Source organism: Castor canadensis, chromosome 13 (genome assembly GCF_047511655.1).
Source record: "Castor canadensis chromosome 13, mCasCan1.hap1v2, whole genome shotgun sequence".
NCBI lineage: Eukaryota > Metazoa > Chordata > Mammalia > Rodentia > Castoridae > Castor > Castor canadensis.
Genome location: NC_133398.1, coordinates 64,768,258 through 64,791,031, shown reverse-complemented (window position 1 = coordinate 64,791,031; position 22,774 = coordinate 64,768,258). Strand labels below are relative to the sequence as shown.

The following is a 22,774-nucleotide window of genomic DNA, read 5'->3' as shown; positions in this document are numbered from 1 at the left end:
GCCCAAGACATAGATTTGCTGAGTGAGCACAAGCCTACTGCCTTAGAAAATAAGGCTCTCCAGTGTATGGCATTTTCTCAGGTGGAAGGAATTGCTATACATTTTACCATTTAAAGCAGAATGAGGGAAAACCGGCAGACAACTTCCAAAAGAAAGAAGCCACAAGAAATTCAATAGAGTAGAAGAAATTACTATATAAGTAGTTTCTGTGTAAGTACAAGAACCCACAAGATGGAAAGACACTGAAGTTGATGACAGTCCACTACTTTCTGCTAACTACAGCCTAGGCCCTATCAGTATCAGCATCACCAGTGTGAAAACTCAGGGCTGTTAGCTAATGTGAATTAAACAAAAATTTTAATTGAAGAATGAAGATATTATAGGTGGCATGGCAGAGACAAGGTGATGATTCAGAAGAACCGGGGGTAAGGGGTAAGGGACCTCTTTCCCCAGAATTAGAACAGGAGTTTACGGACACAATAAGCTTCATTTTTTAAAAAATTATTATTAATTCCCATTTACCTTTGCCAAGAAACTTAGGCAAAAAAGACTGAGGGTTAGAAATAGCTATTGCATATTCAGTTTAATCTCATCCAAAAGATATAAATTTGTAGATCTTAAAACAAATTTTTACTACAACATAACACAAGAGCAATCTCAAGGGAACTTTGAGCTGTGTTTTAGAAGTGTGACAGTAAATGATATGTCTAACTACCGTGAAGAGAGAACACGACCTGCTCTTACAGATGGCTGTTGTAGAACAGGCAAGGGCAGTATTCACAGTGGGAAAGCACAGAACCTTTCAAGCAGAAAAATTAAAATGGATTAAGATTATAAAATTAATTGCATCTCATAAAGAAGGGCATTTCTGGACAGTTACTGTATATATTTGTGGCTGAGGAAAAAGTCATTCTCAATCATTCATGAAAAAAAACAAACAAACAAACAAACAAAAAAAACACCTTATCATTCCTAAAGAAGATGATGGCTAACTTTATAGACAGATACCACAGAAATTTCTCAGATGAGTATTAGGAACACAGAATGCACTTTGCAAAACTGCAGAATACACTATAAGTAATAAGTTAAAGCAGTCACCTAACTCCCACTTACTCATTGTGATTACACTGAGAAGACAGTTTGGGATTCTCAAGCAGAATATTGTATTTTATACAAGTTAAAACGTATAAGGCTTGGGAGCTTAGTAAAGTGCATGCTTACCATAGTCAAGGCCCTGGGTTCAATTCCAGCACCAAAAAAAAGAAAAAAGAAATACACAGAGGTGTTAAAAAATGAACCCTAAAAGCTTGATGTGGGGACACACCCTGTAATCCCAAAACCTGGAAGGCAAAAGTAAGAGGATTATGAGTTTGAAATTAGTCTGGACTACATAGCAAGACCCCATCTGGGGTTTTAGAGGAATATTTCAAAACAAAAAAAATTAGGGCCAGGTAACTTAGACATTAATCTATAAAGCTATATAGAGATATATGAATTATAAAAATCTCTAGACAGAATTTCAAGATTTACTTTTCTTTAGATACACTGGAAATCATTTTATAGTTTTAACATTCCATTATAGTACGTGATCTTGTGCCCACATTTTTTTGTGTGATTTCAAGAAAGTCTTCTTTAAATTGTTTAAAATTCAGTGGGTCTGCTTTACTTCTAATAATATTTAAACTACCTTTTAAGTTCAACTTCCATAAGTTCCTTATGGTATGTTTACAAAAAATATTTAACTACATTCAAAAAAGAATTTTTCATGAAAAATAATTATTTTATGTGTGATGCGTTGTTAGTGTTAAAGTATAAAGTGAAAGCCAGGCACCAGTGGCTCATGCCTGTAATCCTAGCTACTCAGGAGGCAGAGATTTGGAGGATCATAGTTCAAAGCCAGCCCAGGCAAATAGACCATATCTCGAGAAAACTCATCACTATAAGTAAAAACTTAAAGCAGTCACCTAACTCCCACTGACTCATTGTGATTACACTGAGAAGACAGTTTGGGGTTCTCAAGTAGAATGTTTTCAAGTAGAAAAAGCCTGGTATATGGGTCAAAGTGTAGGCCCTGAGGTCAAACCCCAGTACTAAAAAAAAAAAGTATAAAGTGAATTTGTTCCCTTCAACCATCTGTAACATCTATAATGCCTAGCATCCAGCCCTTTGTACAAATTGTATCATAAGATGCTAAAATGTATATCATTCCATGTATCTTGTACATATGTGGGCTGGGGGTTGTGGCAAGTGGTAGAGTGCCTGTCTAATGAGCTGAAGGCCCTGAATTCAAACCCCAGTACCACCAAAAAAAAAAAGATTTTCCTATAAATTCCATTACTCTAGAATTTATTTGTAAAGCAAAGAAATTGTAGCAGTTACATTTTTCAAAAGAAGAAGATAGTCTACCTGATGTCAAGACTAATTACATAGTTACAGTAATGAAGACTAAGAGAGTTCGGTGTTATTGGAGGAAGGCAAATTTAGATCAATGGAACAGAATATAGAATCCTGAAACAGATTCACCCAAATATATCCAAATGATTTCTGACAAAGTTCCAAAAGCAATTCAATAGAGGAAAAATAGCCTATTTAACAGTGGGAGAGTAATTAGATGTTGGGTACCCGTGGTTCATATCTGCAATCTTAGCTATTTGAGAGGCTGAGACCAGGAGGATCATGATTCAAAGCCAGCCCATAAAAAGTTCTTGAGACCCTTATCTCAAACAATAGCTGGGTTCAGTGGTGCATGCCTGTCATCCCAAGCTACATAGGAGGCTGAGAACAGGAGGATTGTGGTTCCATACTAGCCCAGGCAAAAAATCCAAAAAAAGTTTATGCAACCTCATTCATCTCAAGGGAAAAAAGCTGGGCATGGTGGCCTGCACCTTTCATCCCAGTGAAGGCGGAAGAATAAAATAGGATTGAGGTCCAGGTCGAGATCCTAGCTGAAAAATAGCCAGAGCAAAAAGGGCTGGAGGCATTGTTCAATCAGTAGAACATTTGCCTAGCAAGCACAAAGCCCTGAATTTAAACCCAATACTGCTCCTTCCTCCCCCTCCCCCCCCCAAAAAAGTTCCTTCCAACCAGGTGTGTGATATATATCTGTAATTCCAGCTCTAGGAAGGTTGAAACAGACAGATAATGAGTTTGAGGGCAGTCTGGGCTATAGGGTAAGTTACAAGCCATCCTGGGCTACATAGTGAGACTCTGACACAAAATGTATACACACAAACACACACAGAATCTGGTCTCACTCCCAGAAAGAAACATTTTCTTTTGACGGATACCAGTCTGGAGTAAGAGATCTTTATGTCAAACTCCCCTCATCCAGATTTTCCTTTACTTTAAAAATACCACCATCAAGTGGTCAGAAATAAAAATGATGTTAGTGAAACATTAGCTAAGAAACTAACATTCAGGAAAAAAATTACAATAAAATGATCAAAATACCACTGTTGAAACTGAGGCAGTATAGATAGGGCTATAGGTGGCATGGGAAATCAGAAAATCAAAACACATTAGAAAAGAAGCCAAAGTCATAAACTAAGACAGAACCAGTAACCAAAGCCAAAAATCGCTAGAGCAGCAAGGGATTAAATCAACATTCAAGAATGTATACTGTTACATTCTTTCCATCACTTGCCCTTTCTTTAGATGTTAAATGAGAAACAACAATCCTACATGAGTAATTTAGTCTAAGAATTGACAATGCTGGTTTTAGTAAATCTTTAGCCAGGAAGAATATTAAGAATAGAGACCACAAGAAATAGTTATGGATGTCACAAGACCCTCTGATTGTAAAGCCACCTAGACTTACTATCTCTGTGCTTGGATGATAACATCAAAACAAGATAGTTGGAAAGTTGTTAGCTGACCATGCACCTAGGGCTGGATGCCCCCAGCTTAGTGTTAGATGGTATAAATATCCCTGGGACAAGGACCTCTCATTGAGTTTTTCAGTTCCCAGCCTCTGCATGGCAAGTTCTACATATTAGGGGGTTGCTCCTTTTTCCTTTTCTATTTCCCTCTGATTTTTTCTTGCTGAGTTTCCTTTTGTGAATCACTTCAAAATTCTTTTTGTCCATTGAATTCAAGAGCCTGTGAGTCCCTTGCATAATTGGGAAATTAAGTAGAGGGTCTCTTTCTTCTATTTGGGAAAATCCCATGCCCTTTACCCTTCTCTGGTGACACAATAACTCACTTCAACTTATGGCAACCTCATAAGACCAAGAGAACAAGGTAGAAATTGGCACTGATTCCCATCCTACAGGTAGAAGAAACAGATGATTATGGTTTACTGGTACAAATACCTTGGAAACAATATGATTTTAACTAGTCTAACTCTATTTGTTACAAACTTCAAGTACCCTGAACTTGAGCTCTTTCTCTACAAACTCAACATGTCATTTTCAATTGTTCTTACCAACCTGTATTTTATTTGCTGTATATTCAATTCTATATTAAATTTCACTATCTGGTCAAGATACACCTAGATAAATTTAGCTGCTACCAGCAGAGTACCTTAGAGCAATGGTTCTCAAACTCCTCTGTCCAGTCCTCAACAGCACCAGCATCGCCTGGGAACTTGTAAGAAATGCAAATCCAGGAGCCAGAGGAGGAGGAGAAATGCAAATTCTTGGCCCCACTCCAGGCAGAGTGAATCAGAAATCCTGGAGATGCAGCCAAGGATGCCCTAAAATTTTACTAACTACAAAAATTAAATACATTTTTGAGTTAAGGAAATGGGGGGGGGGCGGGAAGTGTGAGGGCTTTCTTACTGCTTTAAATTTCACCTAAAGATGGCATTCTTCATCCTTCACCCTGCTTTCTCTGCTTCCTGACATTGTGAATGCTTCTTTGTGAAATCAGTCTCCACTCATGGCTTACGGGTGTCTTGTATCTGACCTTCAGAGCACTGTGATTCCAAAGTTACACTAGGTTTGGTAGGAAAGATTAGAAATGATTAATGACATCAACCATGAGCTCAGGAAAGGAGGGCAACTAGGTGACAAACAGCAGGTACTGAATCTCTCTCTGATTAGCACAGGATGCTTGCTTGAGCTTCAAAGGTCAGTTTCTAAGTTCAAAGTGAGGAGCTAAATAGATAACAAATGTCATCTAGCTGAACTTCTCTCTTTTGGTGCTCCTCCAAGGTCAACCCATTGATGTACATTACATTCACCCTGTTTATAAACTCTGCGACTCAGCTCTACCCCCTGAGGAGACTCTGATGCAACTGGTTTCTGCATCAGTATTCTTCAAAGGCTCCAGGTAATTCTAACATGCAGCAGGTTTAAGAACCTCTCCAGCCCCAGTTGTTTTGACAGTGTGGTATCCAGCACCACCTGGGAATTTGTTCGAATGCAAATTCTGGGGCCCCCACCCAGAATGAGTGAGAAACAGCTGGGGCTGTGACTCTTGTGCACAGAAAATTTTGAGAGTCAGGGGGGGATGACCCCTGTCATACCTTAAAGAATCTTCCCAGGCCAGGTGCCAGTGGCTCATGCCTATAATCCTAGCTACTTAGGAGACAGAGATCAGGAAGATCATGGTTTGAAGCTATCCTGGGCAAATAGACCCTATCTTGACAATACCCAGCACAACACAAAAGAATAAAAGAATCTTCCCAGGATGAGAACCTGGGAAAGCAACAAAATGGCCAAGTCAATCTGCTCTATCACAGTTTGCAGGTTTTTAAAAAACAGAAACAACTTCCTCAATTTTAGAAACAAGTGAGCTAACAATAATCCTGGCCTATCTTTTACTTTATGTGTCCACAAAAGGTGTTAATCACAATTTTTGTCTGTCTTCAACATTTATCATAATTCTAAACCAAGAATTCCTACAGTGCATTTTTGCACTGCTGAGTGATTTTAAGAGTGGCAAAGTAATATGGGGACAAATCAAAGTAAGCCATGCCAGGCTCCGTGGAAGATGAAAAGAAAATTAAATATTATTTGGCACTTTTATCCACCAAGCTGTAAAGGCTTCCTGGGTTTGTAGTTTAAGCAAAAAATGAGAAAACAGGGATAAGCTTCCTGACATTTTGTTTCAGCCCAAGGAAATACACCAAGGAAGAATTAGCTACATTAAGCAAAGGTTTTTGCTTTTCTGTTTGCTTGTTTGTGTGGTTTTTTGCACTGCTGGGGATCAAACCCAGGGCTTTGTACATGATTTGCAAGTGCTGTACCATTGAGTTTCATCCCCAACCCTTGGTGCTTTCAGACAGGGTCTCAATATGGCCTTAAACTCAGTAAGTAGCCCAGGCAGGCCTTGAACTTGCCATCTTCCTGCCTCAGCCTCCCAAGTGCTGGGATTATAGGCTTGCACTATGCCTGGCTAAGGAAAGCTTCATGCCAAAATTGATGGTTATCGTCTTTCCCACTCAGGGTTATTTCTTACAGTTTTAGAGGTTGAGGAGTCCAAAATCAAGCTGCTAGTAGATTTATTCTGATGAGAGCCACTTTCCTGGCTCATCTGTGATCACCTCTGTGTTGTTAATTTTATTTTATTTAACCTTACTTTATTTTCTTGAGACTTCTCTACTCTCTTATCCCACTCTCCACGTCATTGATTTCTGCTCTAACCCTTAATTCTTTCCTTCCTTTGGGTTTAATTTGATCCTCTTTTCCTACTGTTTTAGGTTATTGATTTAAGATTTTGATCTTCCTTAATGCAGGCATTTGTAGTTCTAAATAATCAATTATTTAACTTACTTGTTTTGCTTTACTTAATTTTTTTTTTTTTTTTTTTTTTTTGCAGTGCTTGGGATCAAACTCAGGGCCTTGTGCATGCCAGGCAAGAACCCTACCACTGAGCTACACCACAGTCCCTAAATATCATTTTTTGTTGTACTGGGATTTGAACTCAGGGCCTTGTGCTCATTAGTTAAGCAGGCATACTGACCACTTGAGCTACACTCCCCAGCCCTAAATATCCTTTTTACATGCTGCATTAGCTCTATCCCATAATTTTGGTAGGTTGCATCATCAAGGGCTTTTTCTCCCTGAACTCTCATTGACTACATTTATTTCTGTTACATTTGTTGTTGTTGCTTCTGCTGCTTTTTTGTGATGCTGGATTGAACCCAGGGCCTTGAGCACAGCCCCTGTTACTCTCAAATCAGCTCCTAGAAACAGATGCTACATTTGAGTCTCCAGGGACCTGGATAAGATATCTCAACTATAACTGAGCTGCCACTATTGAGCAACTCTGTCTGCCTCCACTGCCTGCACTGCTGCCTGCTCAGGGCAGCCTATGAAGGGGGCTCTGCCTGTGCCTCCTCGCTCTGCTGGTGGCTCCAATGAGGTGCATTAGCTATTTCCCTTTGCCTATGGCTCCATTCATTCTTAGGGCTTATTTCATCAAGTTATGACAACACCTTCAGCAGCAAAGCCAGCCTACAAGCTGTCAGTTCTCTATTGAGGGCATCAGATGTCTCAACAGGAAAATCTCCTCACCTACAGATGCTACAGGAGGTCAGCTTGAAAGTTAGAGAGGATCTGACCAAACTCTTACTTTTCTCAGAAGCTTCTCAGTGGTTGAAAGACAGAAGTCTTTCAAACAACTGCTCTCCTTCAGACAACTGCTCTCCCTGTTAGAGTGTGGATCTTCATAAGCCAAGTTCTCCTCAGGCTCCAGAGAGCTACTGTCCTCACCCGCCATGGCTCCCTGCCTCTTGATTCCAGGTGCTCTTCCTGCCCCTTGCTGCCTATTAGACCACTCCTCAGTTCAGGACCCATTTAAGGCTGCCATTTTCCCCTACAGTGCATTAGCATCTCTTCTCCTTCCTGGCCTCCTCTCAATATTTAGTGTTCATTTGCAAAAGGCCATGCCTACTAGAAACAAGCTATAGCAGAAATGGTCCTTGTCCTGCTGGTGGCCCTTTATCTCTTCCTAAAGCTCACTTGCAACTTCTGTGAACAGATAAGATACAAAAGAAAAAGCACCTTTAAAAAAGTGCAGGGGATTCTCCACTTGAGGGTGTTCTCTGCTTGGGAACACAGGTTTGAAAGCAGGAGGGTCAGGGTAGAAGAACCAGAGAGTTGAGACTCCCAAGAAAGGACTTCAACCAATGAAAGACAGAAGTTGGTAAATACTCCAGCCTCCCTATTTATCATGGGGACAACTATGGAGCATGTTTCACCAGTTCTTCCATGATGACTCCAACAGAACTGAGCTCCTGAACCTAGCAGTGACAGAAATAATTCGCTCAATGATGCAACCTTTTGTAGCTTTTCACTTCTGAGGTTCACTTCTGTACTCCCTCACTGTGCTTTCTGGGATCAGCTCCCAGATAAACTTCTTCTATTTAAGTCTTTGTTTTAGGATCTACTTCTGGGAAACCCCAACAAAGGCATAAGCATGTTGGGGAGAAATGGCATTTTTTGACAAATGGTTGCCAGCATTTAGAGCCAGCAAGTATCTGGCCCAACAACATAGATCTTCTCTGTAGATATCTAAGGGTCGTGTAAGGGCAGACAACACAGAAGACGATCTGGTTAAATTGCACAAAGGTAGTACACGGTAACAGTGATGGATAAGAAACTATTCACATTGACAAAAGGACAATATTTACCAAAGTACGGCCATACATATAGAACACTAGATATGATATAAATTCTTTATGATATGAACCAAAAAGTTCAGAGCTACTTTTATGCATTGAAAGACACTACAGAGTGAAAAGAAAATCCAAGGAATGGGAGAAAATATTTGCCAATCATTTACCTGATAGAGGATTAAAATCTTGAAAATACAAAGACCTCCTACAACGCACAGCAACAACATCAACAACGAAAAAACAAACTCCCTAATAACCTAATTTAAAATGATCAAAGGACTTGAACAAACATTTTCTCAAAAGATTTACAAATGTTCAATAAGCATATGAAAAAATGTACAACATCATTAATCCTTCAGGAAATGAAAATCAAAAATCAAAACGAGATACCTCTTCACGCTCACAGGTTGGCAAAATAACAAGTACTGGTGAAGATGCACAGAAATTAGAACCTTTGTGCATTACTGGCGTCCGTTTCTCAAAGAATTAAATATATAATCCCTGTGTATCCAATAATTCACTTCTAGCTAAGTATCCAAAAGAACTAGAAATAAGGACATAAAGATATTTGGTCACTAATGTTCATAGCAGCATTTTTTCACACTAGACAAATAAAAGACTCCAAATGTCTATTGATGGCTAGACAGATAAATGAAATGTGGTAGATACGTGTAATGGAACACCCAGCTTCAAAAAGTAAGGCAATTCCAGCACATGCTACGGCATCAATGTACCTTGAAGACATTATGCTCGGAGAAAGAAGCCAGGCATGCAAAGACAAATATCGTATGCTTCCACTTACGAAGTACTTAGAATAGTCAAGTTCATAGAGAAAGCAGGATGGTGGTTGCCAGAGACGGGGAAAGCAAGAAGTGAGGGGTTATTATTTAATGGGTTCTGAGCTTCACTTTAGAAAGTTAAAATAATTACAGAGATGGATGGAGGTGATGATTGCACAGCGATGTGAACGTCCCTGATGCCAATGAACTCAGAAAAGGTAGAAATGGCAGGGGATGCAGCTCAATTGGCATAGTGCTTGCCTAGTATGCATGAGGCCCTCGGGCCGATCTCCAGCACCAGAGGAAAAAACGTCTTATTTAAACTGAGAGTAGTGGGGTACATGCCTATAATCCCAACACTTAGGAGGCTGACACAGGAGGATTTGGGGCCAGCCTGGCCTACATAACAAAAGCAGGTTGAAAAGAAAATTTTTGGTTTTTTGGTACTGGGGTTTGACTCAGGGCCTCTTACTTGCTAGGCAGGTACTCTACTACTTGAGCCACACCGTTAGTCCATTTTATTTAGGTTTTTTTTCAAACAGGATCTTGTATTTTTGCCCAGGGCTGCCCTCAAACCATGATCCTACTACTAATGCATTGTGAATAGCTGGGATGACGGAGGCACACCACCACACCCAGCTTACTGGTTGAGATGGGACCTCGCTAACTTTTTGCTAAGGCTGGCCCAATTCTCCCAATTTCTGCCGCTGAGTAGCCAGGATTACAGGTATGAGATACCACTCCTGGCCTTGAAATGATAAATTTTATGTTACATTCAATAAAAATTTTAAAGTTGCAGCTGGGTGCCAGTGGCTTATGCCTGTAATCCTAGCTACTTGGGAACTGAGATTGGGGATCATGGTTAGAGGCCAGCCTGAGCAAATAGTTCATGAAACCCCATCTCCAAAATAAGCAGACCAAAGGCATGGTCAAGCAGTGGAGCACCTGCTTTGCAAGCATGATGCCCTGAATTCAAAGCCCAGTCCTGCCAAAAAAAAAAAGTAAAGTTTCAATATATTACTAAGACTTATTCCTAAAAGTTATGCTGTATTTTAAATATGAAAAAAGGAAACATTCAGATTCAAAACTGTTTTATGGCTAGACACTACAACTCTGACTGACTCCAATCAGGTATAAACTATAATACCAGGACAACACAAGAAACAGTCCCTTGATAATTATGACTACCCTCTATGAATATAATTCCTGTGGTGACATGATACATTAAATTCTTTCTCTATGCAGTATAGTCAACAATAAGTTGACTTCTTCTTCTTATAATAAGTATGAAGCCCATATAGGTCCCTCAGATTTGCATGGACACTAGCCAACAGTGAATCATACGAAACTAAACAATATGTATATCGTGTTAGGATACAAGACCAGAAATTTACAATGCGTTCATGCAGAGAATAGCACAAATATGCCCAACAAGGTTAAACACCATAGTTAAAAAAATAAAATAAAATAAAACCACCTCACTCATATATGGAATAAGTGGTACATCCTTTTGTCTTTCCTCCAAATTAAGACATCAAATTTAGCACAATGGAACCCACCAAACACTGTTTGAAAAAGGAGTTGGAAATTTAACAGAGGGGGTGAATTTGTTTAAAGTACACTGTACACATGGATGGAATTATCACAATGAAATCCCCTTGTATTATTAATGTATGTTAATTCAAAACATAAAAATAAGATTTAAAAAAAGACATCAAATTGCTTGATTCACTCAATGGAAGCATGGCCCCTGTACTTTCCCAACAAAAAACAAGGCATTTCCCCATCCTAGCAGCTTCTGCCTAAGACCATACAAATGTCAGCTAAGCCTTAACATAGTGCCCAGCTCCTGTCATTCTCAGACCAAATCTTGAAAATGGATGCTACATTTGGGACTCTCAGGAACTGGATATAGCATCACTGCCAGGAACTACATCCTGTGAAAGATCTAACCTCCTGCAAAACTTGGATAGTTAAGGAGTCCCATTGCCAGTGGTAAGAATGAGGAAAATAGAGCTGGGTGCAGGTGGCTCATGCCTGTAATCCTAGCTACTCAGAAGGCAGAGATCAGGAGAATCCTGGTTCAAAGCCAGCCTTGGCAAACAGTGTGTGGGAGACCATATCTTGAAAAACCCCATCACAAAAAAAGAGCTGGTGAAGTGGCTCAAGTTGTAGGCTGTGTTCAAGCCCTGGTACTGCCAAAAAAAAGAGGAAAATAGGACAGAGTAAGAGCATCAGGTATGTTAAAGTGAAGGTGCTGGTTCTCAACCTTGGCTGTAAGCTGGAATCACCCCAGCCATTTATCATTAAGATTGTGGTTCTATCGAGGATTGTGACCTGAACACCAGGCACTTTATGAAATCAGCATGTGATTCTAATCGCCGGCAAAAAGCTGAAGACCACTACTTCAAGCTAGGATTTCAGGCCTGAGTCACCAGCACCTGGCTTTGATTGCTTCTTAAAATGCAGATTTTTACTACCAACTTCTGGAGATCATGAGCAATAGCTCTGGAGGGGGACCTGGGAATCTGTATTTTAAACAAGTGCTCAAGGGGACTTTGCTGGAAGCTTCTGCCTTTGAAAAATTGCAATTCTTCAAAATTTTTTATTTCACAGATAAAGAAACTGAAGCCAGAAGAGGGAAAGCAGGACCCAAACAATCCTGGCCCTACTAGATTGAGACCCTACTGCTTATTAGCCCATGCGTTTTATTCTTTTACTGGGGGAGGAGGAGTGGAGAGGGGGTTTCTTTGGTTTGGTTTTGGTTTTGCGAGACCATCTCACTATGTAGTCCAGACTGACCTCAAACTTGTGATTTTCCTGCTTCTACCTCCTGAGTGCTGGAATTACAGACATGTACCACCATGCCCCACTAGTCTTATTCTCATGCACTCTCATTGACAGATGTTATAGCTAATTTCCAAAGACAGTCCACAATGAACCATGTCTCCCAACATTCAGGCCCAAGTATTGTCCTCTCCCACTTTGTTTAACAGATAGAATGCTCAGAAAGTGGTGCTGTATGACTTCAGAGGCTGAGCCCAAAGAGGTCTGCAGCTTCTGTGTGCTTAAGCCGTAAACACTCCATTTTGAACCCAGACATCATGCTGTAAGGAGGCGCAAGGAAAACAGAGAGAAATCCACACAGAGAAGAACCAAGGCCCTGGTCAGCATCAAGTGTACTCCCACCCAACATCACCAACTCCCCAGCTAATGAACGAGGCCATCTTCCACAACCCCAGTGGAGTGAAAGTGTCAGTCAACTCACAGAATGATACAAAGTAATACTTGTTGCTTTAAGTCTTAGTCTAAGTTTAGGGGGTAGGTGTTACACTACAATCAATAACAAAAAAGAAGCAAAGAAATTCCCTTACCTGTTAGGCTGGAAAGAGACTCGGTCATAACCTGTGAGTTCACACAAATCCTTCTCAAGTTCTCGAAAAAGCTGCTGGTATCCCTGGGCTTGGTCCACAGGCACAAAGGGGTGGATGTTTGCAAATTCTTTCCATGTGATGGGCTGAAGAGCAAGGGGTGGGGGGGGAGGTTTGGAATGTACATGTGCACATACTGTAATAACAACAACCTCAATGCCGCAGAGGTGATGACAGTCCCTAATACCAACAGTGTCCGCTGTGCTGGGGACTGTCCAAAGCACTTAATATTTAGTTCACTTGGGTCTCAATGCAGTCTTATGAAGTGCTATCACTGTCTTCACTGCACAATACAACACAGAGGCCATAAGAGAACTTAGGCAAAAAGAGTTTTCTACCTTTTCTAGAACCAAAAGGCCCCAGAATTGAATTATAGCTACGAAATTCAAACTCTGGGTTTATTCAAACACTGACATGTACACATATTATTCTTTCTCTTCACTGAGCAGAACAAACCAAACACAAAAGTAAATAGGAAAAACCCTTCCTATCACAGTATAAAATGATTTCCTTTGTCCCATGTGTTTTTCACATTTCTCCTAAGAAATAAAAGGAATAAGGTAACTTTGCTAAAAAGGATCCTAGCCTACTAGAAACACTTATCAACCAAAACATCAGGTCAAGCAAATCTTATGTTGACTGAAGAAATAAATTTAAACCTCAAATCCCTACCATTCTGACACAGTGAATAGATTTCTAGAAAGAAGACTTAAGGCTCTTAATTCTAAGGTTAACAGCTACAATTTGATAAAAATTAAAGTTTTTAATATGACAGATTTTAAAAAGGGTTAAAAGGAGCAAAAATACATAAATACTATACATCTAATTATTTTAATTAAAAAAAAATTTCATATAACTGGGCATTGTGGTACACACCTGGAGACCCAAGCTACTCAGGAGGCTGAAGCAGAATGATTGCTTTAACTCATGAGTTCAAAACAAGGCTGGGCAACACAGAAAAATCTCATGTATACTACTACTACTACAATAATAATAGTTTTATCCATAAATTTAAATGATCATTATGAAAAATATCAGGGTTTTTCTCAAGACTGGTGAACAGCAAGATAAAGGAATTATTAAGTCACAGTTCTCATAACTTTTTCCTCTACAGACGCTGGAAAACTTCCCCCACTCAGTACCCTTATAGAAATGTCCTACTTACTGTGAGTTCAGAGGCGCTATTGAGTTTCATGGTGCAGGATCCCTTTAAAAAACACATCCAAAATGTATGGCATTAGTGATTGGTTCCAGCCCATCTTATCAATGCCCCCATCTCCCCATGGCCACCCCACTTCCCTCTTGCAGTGGAAGAGTTATGACCCAAAGGAGTTGGATCAGGGTAGGGCTGGGGTGAGAAGAAAGGCCACAAACAACTACCAGTGGGAAAAAGAAGAAAAAACAAAACATGAGCAAAAAAACAAAAACAAAACTACCAGTGGGATCATGCTGTGAACAAGGGAAATGTCTTTGTTTTCTAGTTTCTTCATGTACCGGACAATGTTTGTTTCTGAGTGATAGCTGTGAAGACAAAACACATAGTTAGGGCCAACAAAATTAGATAAGAGCCATGTTCATCCTTGTGAAAGAGAAGACACACTGAGATCTACTTTCAAAATATAGGGGAATTTTGACCATGGGGAACATGTCAACTGCATATCAGAACCTCAGAGGATGAATAATGCCAAATCTACCTGTGGGCACAAGAGGAAGGTTGAAAAGAGGGGTTATAGGGCTCCTGGAGAGGAACCTCAGCCCAGCAACTATACCTATAAATTCTCCTCTTGCCTACAGTACCAGCAGAGCAAAACCATCAGGAAACTAGGTATCCTTGGCCCAAATAAGGAATGGGATCCTTGTATTGATTTATTATTGAGCCAATAGCTGAACCTCAATAACCCAAGCCACATCAGAGTCACTGTCAGAAGAGCTCCTCCTACCGAGCTCCCTAGCTTATTGCCATGACACAGATACAGAAGTCACCAAAGACACACAAACCTGTTGAACACCTGATGTGTGAGGAACAGGCTAGTTCTCTTGAATGTAGACCCTGGAATACCTCTCCGCTCCTCACCCATGCTTTGAGCCACCAGTTCCTGCATGGAGAGACCACAGAAGCTAAAGGACAAGAACCCTGCCTAGAAGCATGCATAGGCATTCAAGTGGCTAGGCCACAAATCATGCAAAATAAATCAAAGGCATTTGTTTAAAAGCCAAAACTAAGCTGGGTACCAGTGGCTCACACCTGTAATTCCAGCTACTCAGAATGTAGAGATGAGGAGGATCACAGTTCAAAGCCAGCTGAAGCAAATAGTTCAGGAGATCCTATCTCAAAAATAGCCAACACAAGAAAAGGGCTCATGAAGCAGCTCAAGTGTTAGACTGCCTACCTAGTAAGAGTGAAGCATTGAGTTCAAACCCCAGCACTGCCAAAAAATAAAAAAGCCAAACTATATTAAAATCTTAAAGAAAAATACAGTGGCAAATATGCATGACTTTGGATGTGGCAGTGGTTTCTTAAGGGCAAGAACAACAAATAGAAAATAGATAAAATGTATTTCTCTAAAATTAAAAACACTTGGGCTGGAGGTATAGCTCAGTAGCAGCACATTTATGTAGTATGCATGAAGTTCTGGGCTCAATCCCTAGCACAACAAAAATAAATAAACATTTACCCATCAAAGGCCACTATCAAGAGAGTTAGAAGGCAGCCCACAGAATGAGAGATATGCAAATCACGTATCTGATAAGGGCTTAATATCTAGAACACATAATTAAATACACAGCTTGTTCTTCATTCCTCCCCAGGCTGATAGTTTAGCCATCTTGGAGCCCTACTTGGATGGCTACAGAAACATCCCTCAAATGTACAGACTAAATAATTGTGAGTAGATTTAGTGAAGTGTTCTAGAAGAAAGGAGAATATTCTGTCCTATTAAATAATAAAGTTCAAAAGAAAATGTTATAAAGCTTCTTGGTAACTTATAGTTGGTGCTGAAGTCCTCTCTCAAAGAGGGCTCAGGCAACCAAGGCAGCACCACTGAACACTCTGGAAACTATTTCCACTTCTGTACTAAAAGCTTTCTTTCACTGACTCATTTAACAAATCAATATTCACTAAGTGATTCCCATGCCCCAGGCAGAGTACAGTGCTCTCATTAATATGTGATTTACATCAGTCTAGGTAGCTACTGACTATTCTTGTCTTTGACTTTCATCGCAAGGAATACTCCTCACTTGTCTCTGCTAATTCATGGTTGTAGAAACCAAGTCACACAGGGATGATTATATGTCACATGGAAGCTCTCTCTTTCTGGCTTTTGTGGCTGTTTTCCCAGTGTTTGGAATACCTCTAAACCCATCCTCCTTCTTCATTATGCCATCTTGGTCTAGGATAACTCCTAGTCATCATTCAAGTCTCAGTTTTGGCTCTCCGAGCCATCGTAAGGAACTCATCCTCTGTGCTCAAAGAGCCTCCTCACATATCATCTGGCATATCACTTGGATTTTAATGCTACCCTTGTTTGCCTGCATCTCCACTGGAATATATGCTCAGTGAGGGCAGGACCATGTCCAATTCACCACTATATATTCAGGACCTAGCAGAGTAGTTGGCACATATCAGGCCCTCAATAATAGCTTATTAAATGAATACATATCATAACTTTCCCAGAATTGACATAAATCAAGATGACAGGATCATTAGTCTTTGTATTAGGGATGGTTTCAATTAAACACTATTAACAGTCCTTCCAACTAGCCGGCTGCATGGTCCTGGCTGGGGCCCTTTAACAGTGATCTTTACTTGTCAGTAGTCACAGGAACAAGGGACAGTCACTAGTATATTTTGAACAGCAGGCCACCCAGTGTCACATTTGGACTCTCATACTCAGGCTCACAAGAGACAAAGCAGATTTTGATCTACCTCTGGTAATCATTATGAGAAATCTGTCTTTATTTTACTTACTGCAGATGATTCACAGCCAAAGATCCACAACAAATCGTCTAGATCTTTTTCATTGACTGTTTCGTCCAATGAAATACCAAGCTACAGGCAACAAAAGCAAAATAGAAAATATCAGCTCTAAATTCCAAGATCACTGGAGGAACCATAGAAGAGATCAAAGGAGGGGAAAGTGCTGGCCAAAACTCTCAGTCATTCCAAAACACGAGTACCATATGGCCAAGCTGACCCTTAAGGGAAGGTGGCTCGACCAGTTCCAGACCCCACAAGGTTTAGAGTTTTGCAAGCTACCTGTGGATGCTAACATTCCAATGACTGCAGGACATTCCTATTGGAACTAAACAGGTTTAACTTTTTCTGTTAACTTATTATTATCATTTATCATAGTCTTTATGTTGTTTAAAATAAACAGAAAGTTTTGAGGAAAGCTGTACTTGGAAAGGTCACAGTATTTGACACTGAAAATTAATATTGCTTATGAAAAATAGACTATGCCTAAAAATCCTAATACTTTTAATGAAGAGGAAAGCTTTTAACAAGAAACCTCATGAGTTGCTGGAGTGGCTCAAGTGGTAGAGGGCCTGCCTAGCAAGTGTAAAGCCCTGAATTCAAACCCCAGTACCATCAAAAAAAAGAAACCTCATGAAAACAAAGAATTAGTAAAAATACTGAAAATCTGACTTACCATGCCATCCTCAAAGAGCCGAAAATTGATTTGCCGCTGAGCAGCCCTGCCCAAGACTTCCTTCACCGAGCAGCCACACTGAACCTTCAAGGTGTCAAAGAACAAGTCGTGCTGGAGTTGATGCCCTGCTCGTTTGAGACCTAGACAAGACAGGAGAGCCACTAGTCTCTGACAGAGCTCTGCTCCACAGCCACTGACATTTCACAGAGAAATAGAGGTAACTTCTACTGTAGGCTCTTCCTGGTCCTGGCCAGTGTTTTGATAGTTGCTTTACAAATAAATACATTTGTTACTATGCTATATAAAATGTGAAGTACAAACCAAAAAGACAAAGAAAAATCATCAGCATCACCACCAGAAATAAGTACTATCTACCTTTTGCTGTATATGCCTCTAGAAATGTGTGAATGTGTCTGATCATACATATATTTCATCATACTTTTTAATAACTAATATATCATAAACTTTCTTTTCTATAGGTTGATAATCACATTCGTTATTTCAATAATGATATAATACCAAACATATAAATATACCATAAACTAATCACTGCTTATTGAACATTTAGGTTGTTTTTAAAACTGGGCTATTGTAAACAATGTTTCAATGGACATTCTTTATATATTTATCTTATTTTCTTTAGACAGATTCCAGATCAAACTGTAGGCATATTTTTAAAGTTTTTGCTATATATAATGTTTAAGTGCCATCCATAAAAGTCATACCAATACAGTATCTGCGTTCTTCTTAACCCTTGACAATGCACATGGACAGGGACTGGGTATGTAGCTAAGTGTGAGAGTACTTGCATAGTATGCATGAGTTTCTGGGTTCAGTCCCCAGCACCACATAAATAAACAAATAAAAATAAATAAAATAAAGTTGCATTTATTAAAATACCATTTTATTGTTTTAATTTATATTTCCTTGATTAATAGGTTGAAATGTTTTATGTTCAGTGTTCATTGACCATTTATTTGTATACTTATTTCTTTCTAAATTACACTTGATATCCTTTCCTCATTTTTCTATCACAGTGTGCATTCCTTTGTGTTTAGGGGTGGGGAGAGAGTAAGAACTCTACCTATTAGAAATAGTAGCATCTCTCTATCATAGATGTTGAAAAAATTTTTCTCAGTTTCTCATTTGGAATTTTAATTTTGCATTCAGTGTTGGACATGCCCTAAGTTTTCAACTACATTTGCTCAAATTTATCAGTCTTATATGAAAAACAGATTGACTCACCTTCAGACAAAATCAAAGTAGCATTATGCACCCTTCTAGCAATATGCTCCAGCCCATGGGAACCATGGTAGATGGCAAACATGGCAGCCATATTTGCCAAGAGGGCCTAAAAGGATAAAGAACATTTAAAGAATCATGTGCAATAATATGGTGTAAGATAATTGGTGGGAGGGAGAAATTATATGACTTGGATGCCACAGTAAAAAACAAGGACAAAATAAAATCATCTGATTTCCTTCAATATCTGTGATTTTGTAATTTATAACCTGCCTGACTACCTGAGGATAAACCTACATCCAAGACATCCTGAAGTCACTATGCTAAAACTTAAAATTTAACCATTATAAAGAGGGTCTCACTAGCTCATCCCTGGTAGCTCATGCCTGTAATCCTAGGTACTCAGGAGGCAGAGATCAGGAGGATCACAGTTCAAAGCCAGCCTGGGCAAAATAGTTTGTGAGATCCTATCTTGACTAACTCCATCACATAAAAAAAGCTGGTGGAGTGGCTCAAGGCATAGGCCCTGACTTCAAATCCCAGAATTGCAAAAAAAAAAAAAAAGAAAAAAAAGAGGGTCTCACTGATTCAATACCATCATGTCACCCATAAGGAGGAAGAAAAGACATCAAAAAGCAGTATTTGATGCTAGAAGATGTGGAGCAGTAATGACTTCTGGGGAGGTGGGGGAGTCAGATCTGAGAACTTTATACTCAAACAGTTCTTTAAGAACAAAAGCAGAGAGCAATTTTCAAATACTCAAAAACTCAGGAAATACACTTCTCTTGAGGCTTTAAATAAAACACCCGAGGGAGGGGGTGGGGGGAGGGGGGAGAAATTACCCAAAATAAATAAATAAATAAAAATAAATAAAACACCAGAGGCTGAATTTCAACCAATCAAAAGACAAATAGAGTGGCTAACGTAGCTCAGTGATAGAACGTGTGCCTGGCCCACACAAGGCCCTGGTTCAAACCCTAGCACTGAAAAAAAAAAAAAAAAAAAGCAAAATTGAATAATAATAAAAACAGTAAGAGCTGGGCACCAGTGGCTTACACCTATAATCTAGCTACTTCGGAGGCTGAGATTAGGAGGGCTGAGATTCAAGTTCATCCCAGGCACACAGTTCACAAGACCCCCATCTCCAAAAATAACCAGAGCAAAATGGACTGGAGGTGTGGCTCAAGCAGTACAGTAATGCTTTGCAAGTGTGAAGCCCTGAGTTCAAAACCCAGTACCACTAATTAATTAAAAATAAAAACCTTTGAAAGGTATTGCACTACAAAAAGATCAGAGAAACAAAGACACCAAGAAAATTATTTCATTGATAAATCTGACAAACATAAAAATACAATAGAGGTACTTAAAAAAAGGCAACAAGTAGGGATAAAAAGATGTTTAAAACTGGCCAGGCACTGGTAGCTCAAGCCTGTAATCCTAGTTACTCAGAAGACAAAGATCAGGAGCATCGCAGTTCAAACCCAGCATGGGCAAAATAGTTTCAGAGACTCTATCTCGAAAAAACCAATCAAAAAAAAAAAAAAATGGGGGAGTTGTAGAGTGGCTTAAGATGTAGGCCCTGAGTTCAAACCCCAGGACCAAAAAAAAAAAAAAAAAAACCTTTAAAATCATTAGTTCTTAGGGAAATGCTAATCAAAACCACAATCAGAAAGCCTAGTGCTGTGGCTCACCCCTGTAATCCTAGCTATTTGGGAGGTGGGATTCCAGTTCAAGGCCAGCCTCAGCAAAAAGTTCAACAAGAACCCCATCTCGACTGATAAAAAGCTGGGTATGGTGGTGGATCTGTCATCCCAGCTACATGGGAAGTGATAAGTAAATAGGAGGAATGTGGTCCACACCACCTGGGTATAAATGCAAGATCCTATTTGAAAAATTAAGGAAAAAGGACTAGGGGAATGGCTCAAGTGGTAGAGTACCTGCCTAGCAAGCACAAAACCCTGAGTTCAACCATGAGTACCACCAAAAAAAAAAAAAAAACCCACAAAATGAAACAAAAGCCCACAATGAGACAGCACTCCACACCTACTATTTTGGAAAATACTCTGGAAGTTCCTCAAAAAGTTCAGCAGAGTTATCATATGATTGGGTAATTCCACATTTAGGGATATATCCAACAGAACTAAAAACACATGACTGCACAAAAATGTTCACAGAAACCTTATTTACAATGTTCCAAAGTGGAAACAACCCAAGTATCTATCAATTGATGAATGGGTAGACAAAATGTGGTATTACCCATACAATGGGATATTATTCACTTACAAAAAATATGAAAAACTGAATCATTCTGTTATATGGATCAATCTTATAAACACAAAAAGTGAAAGAAGCCAGGTACAAGTTGTCTGACCCCAAATATATGAAAAGTCCAGAGTAGACAAATCCAGAAATAGAAAATACATCAGCAGTTGCCACGGTCTGCACTAAGAAGACGGGCTGAAGAGTGACTGCTTACTAGGAACTGGATTTCTTTTATGGGTGATAAAAATTTTCCAGAATTAAATACTACTGATAATCACACAACTTTGTAAGTATACTAAAAACTACCTAACTGTATATTTATTTGTTTTGTTTGTTGAGAAGGTCTTACTATGTAGTCCAAGCTGGTCTGGAGCTCCTGATACTACAGCTTCAGCTTTTCAAGTGCTGGGATTATAGGAGAATGCCAACACATTCAGCTTCTGGGAAGACTGTAAAAATTCTATCTTCCAGGCTGGTGGAGTGGCTCAAGTGGTTAGAGTGCCTGCCTAGCAAGTAAGAGGCCCTGAGTTCATACTTCAGTGCTGGCAAAAGAGAAAAAAAAAAAAGAAATCATACCTTCTATCTTCTGTATCTTCTGTTCTCCTTTTTAAAATGACTATTTAAACAAATAATTTTTTTTAATTAAAAATGGCTTTTTATACATTCCCATCAGGGAGGCCAAACCCTTTGGTCTCTCTTTCTTTGTTCATGCTATGCCTAGATGTTCTTCTGCCTCCACCTGGCCTAACCAAAACTCTACCATCCTGTAATGCATATATATTTTCTCATATCCTGAAAATAAATAAGGGGAGGGGGACGCACACATATAGGGGTCTCACTAGATTGTCCAGGCTGGCCTCAAAGTTGCGATTCTCCTGTCTGAGTTATGGATTACAGGCATGTACCACCACATCCAGCTGAACAGTACACTTTAAACAGGTGTATTTTTCTGTGGTGAACTGTAGCTCAATAACAAAGCTATGAAATAGCCATGCCCAACTGATGATGCAAAAATAAGAGAAGTCTAGTGTAGATCCCATAACTCCAAGAGGAAAAACAAGATTGAGAAGAATATGGAACAGTTGCTACAAATAATCAGAAGGCTAGGGCCAAAAATTTACAGTACAAAATGAAATACTCAAAAATACCAGTCTTCTCCTGACAGAAAAGGATAATTCCAGTCAGGCGCTGGTGGTTCACACCTGTAATTCCAACTATTCAGGAGGCAGAGATCAGGAGGATCACAGTTCAAAGCCAGCCCGGGCAAATAGGTCAAATTCCAGTACCACAGAAAAAAAAAAGGGGAGTGGGGGAAAAGTCCATGCTAACATAGGGAAAGATTCTGGTGTTACATGAGTAATTATTTTATGCAACTAGTTATGAAAAGAAACACATGAAATAAAAGAGTTTGGAGAACAAGATGATCAATCAGGCAAGACAGACCTCAGAGCAAACGTTCCTTCAATAATTACTAAAAAGATACATACATTTACAACACAAGTTAAATGATAACTTATGAGCTATACATGAACTGGAAAAAAATTAAGAAGCAGCAAGAACATAACTTTTGCTCATTACAGAAAGCCCAAATTCACCTGGAAAATGAATTTCAAACTTTGAAGGAGAAAACGGGCTTATGAGTGACTTGAGTGGACTTATGACCAAATAGGCACATTCTAGAGGACATAGATAGAAAGACAGGAGCAGTCAGCTGCAGAAGAAGGGAAAACATGCAAACAGAGAGCTCAGCAAACGGAGGGCAAACGACAGAAAGGAAAGGCATCATATAAGGGCAATGTATTGTTTAACTGAGGAAAAGCCTATAACAACTGGCTCCTTCTTATGCCC

The 22,774-nt window shown here is 39.5% G+C and overlaps 1 protein-coding gene across 2 annotated transcripts in view; it reads right to left on the bottom strand.

Moving 5' to 3' along the window:
* Window positions 1-22,774, bottom strand: part of Gldc (glycine decarboxylase) — a 92,207-nt gene that overhangs the window by 27,407 nt on the left and 42,026 nt on the right. For both annotated transcript variants that reach the window (XM_074051907.1, XM_020153515.2), the window contains exons 9-15: window positions 18,668-18,773; window positions 17,423-17,562; window positions 16,741-16,821; window positions 14,772-14,869; window positions 14,210-14,294; window positions 13,939-13,980; window positions 12,717-12,859 (exon numbers count right to left, since the gene is read on the bottom strand). In XM_074051907.1, coding sequence (XP_073908008.1) covers window positions 12,717-12,859; window positions 13,939-13,980; window positions 14,210-14,294; window positions 14,772-14,869; window positions 16,741-16,821; window positions 17,423-17,562; window positions 18,668-18,773 — 695 coding nt within the window. The remainder of the gene's footprint in view (window positions 1-12,716; window positions 12,860-13,938; window positions 13,981-14,209; window positions 14,295-14,771; window positions 14,870-16,740; window positions 16,822-17,422; window positions 17,563-18,667; window positions 18,774-22,774) is intronic.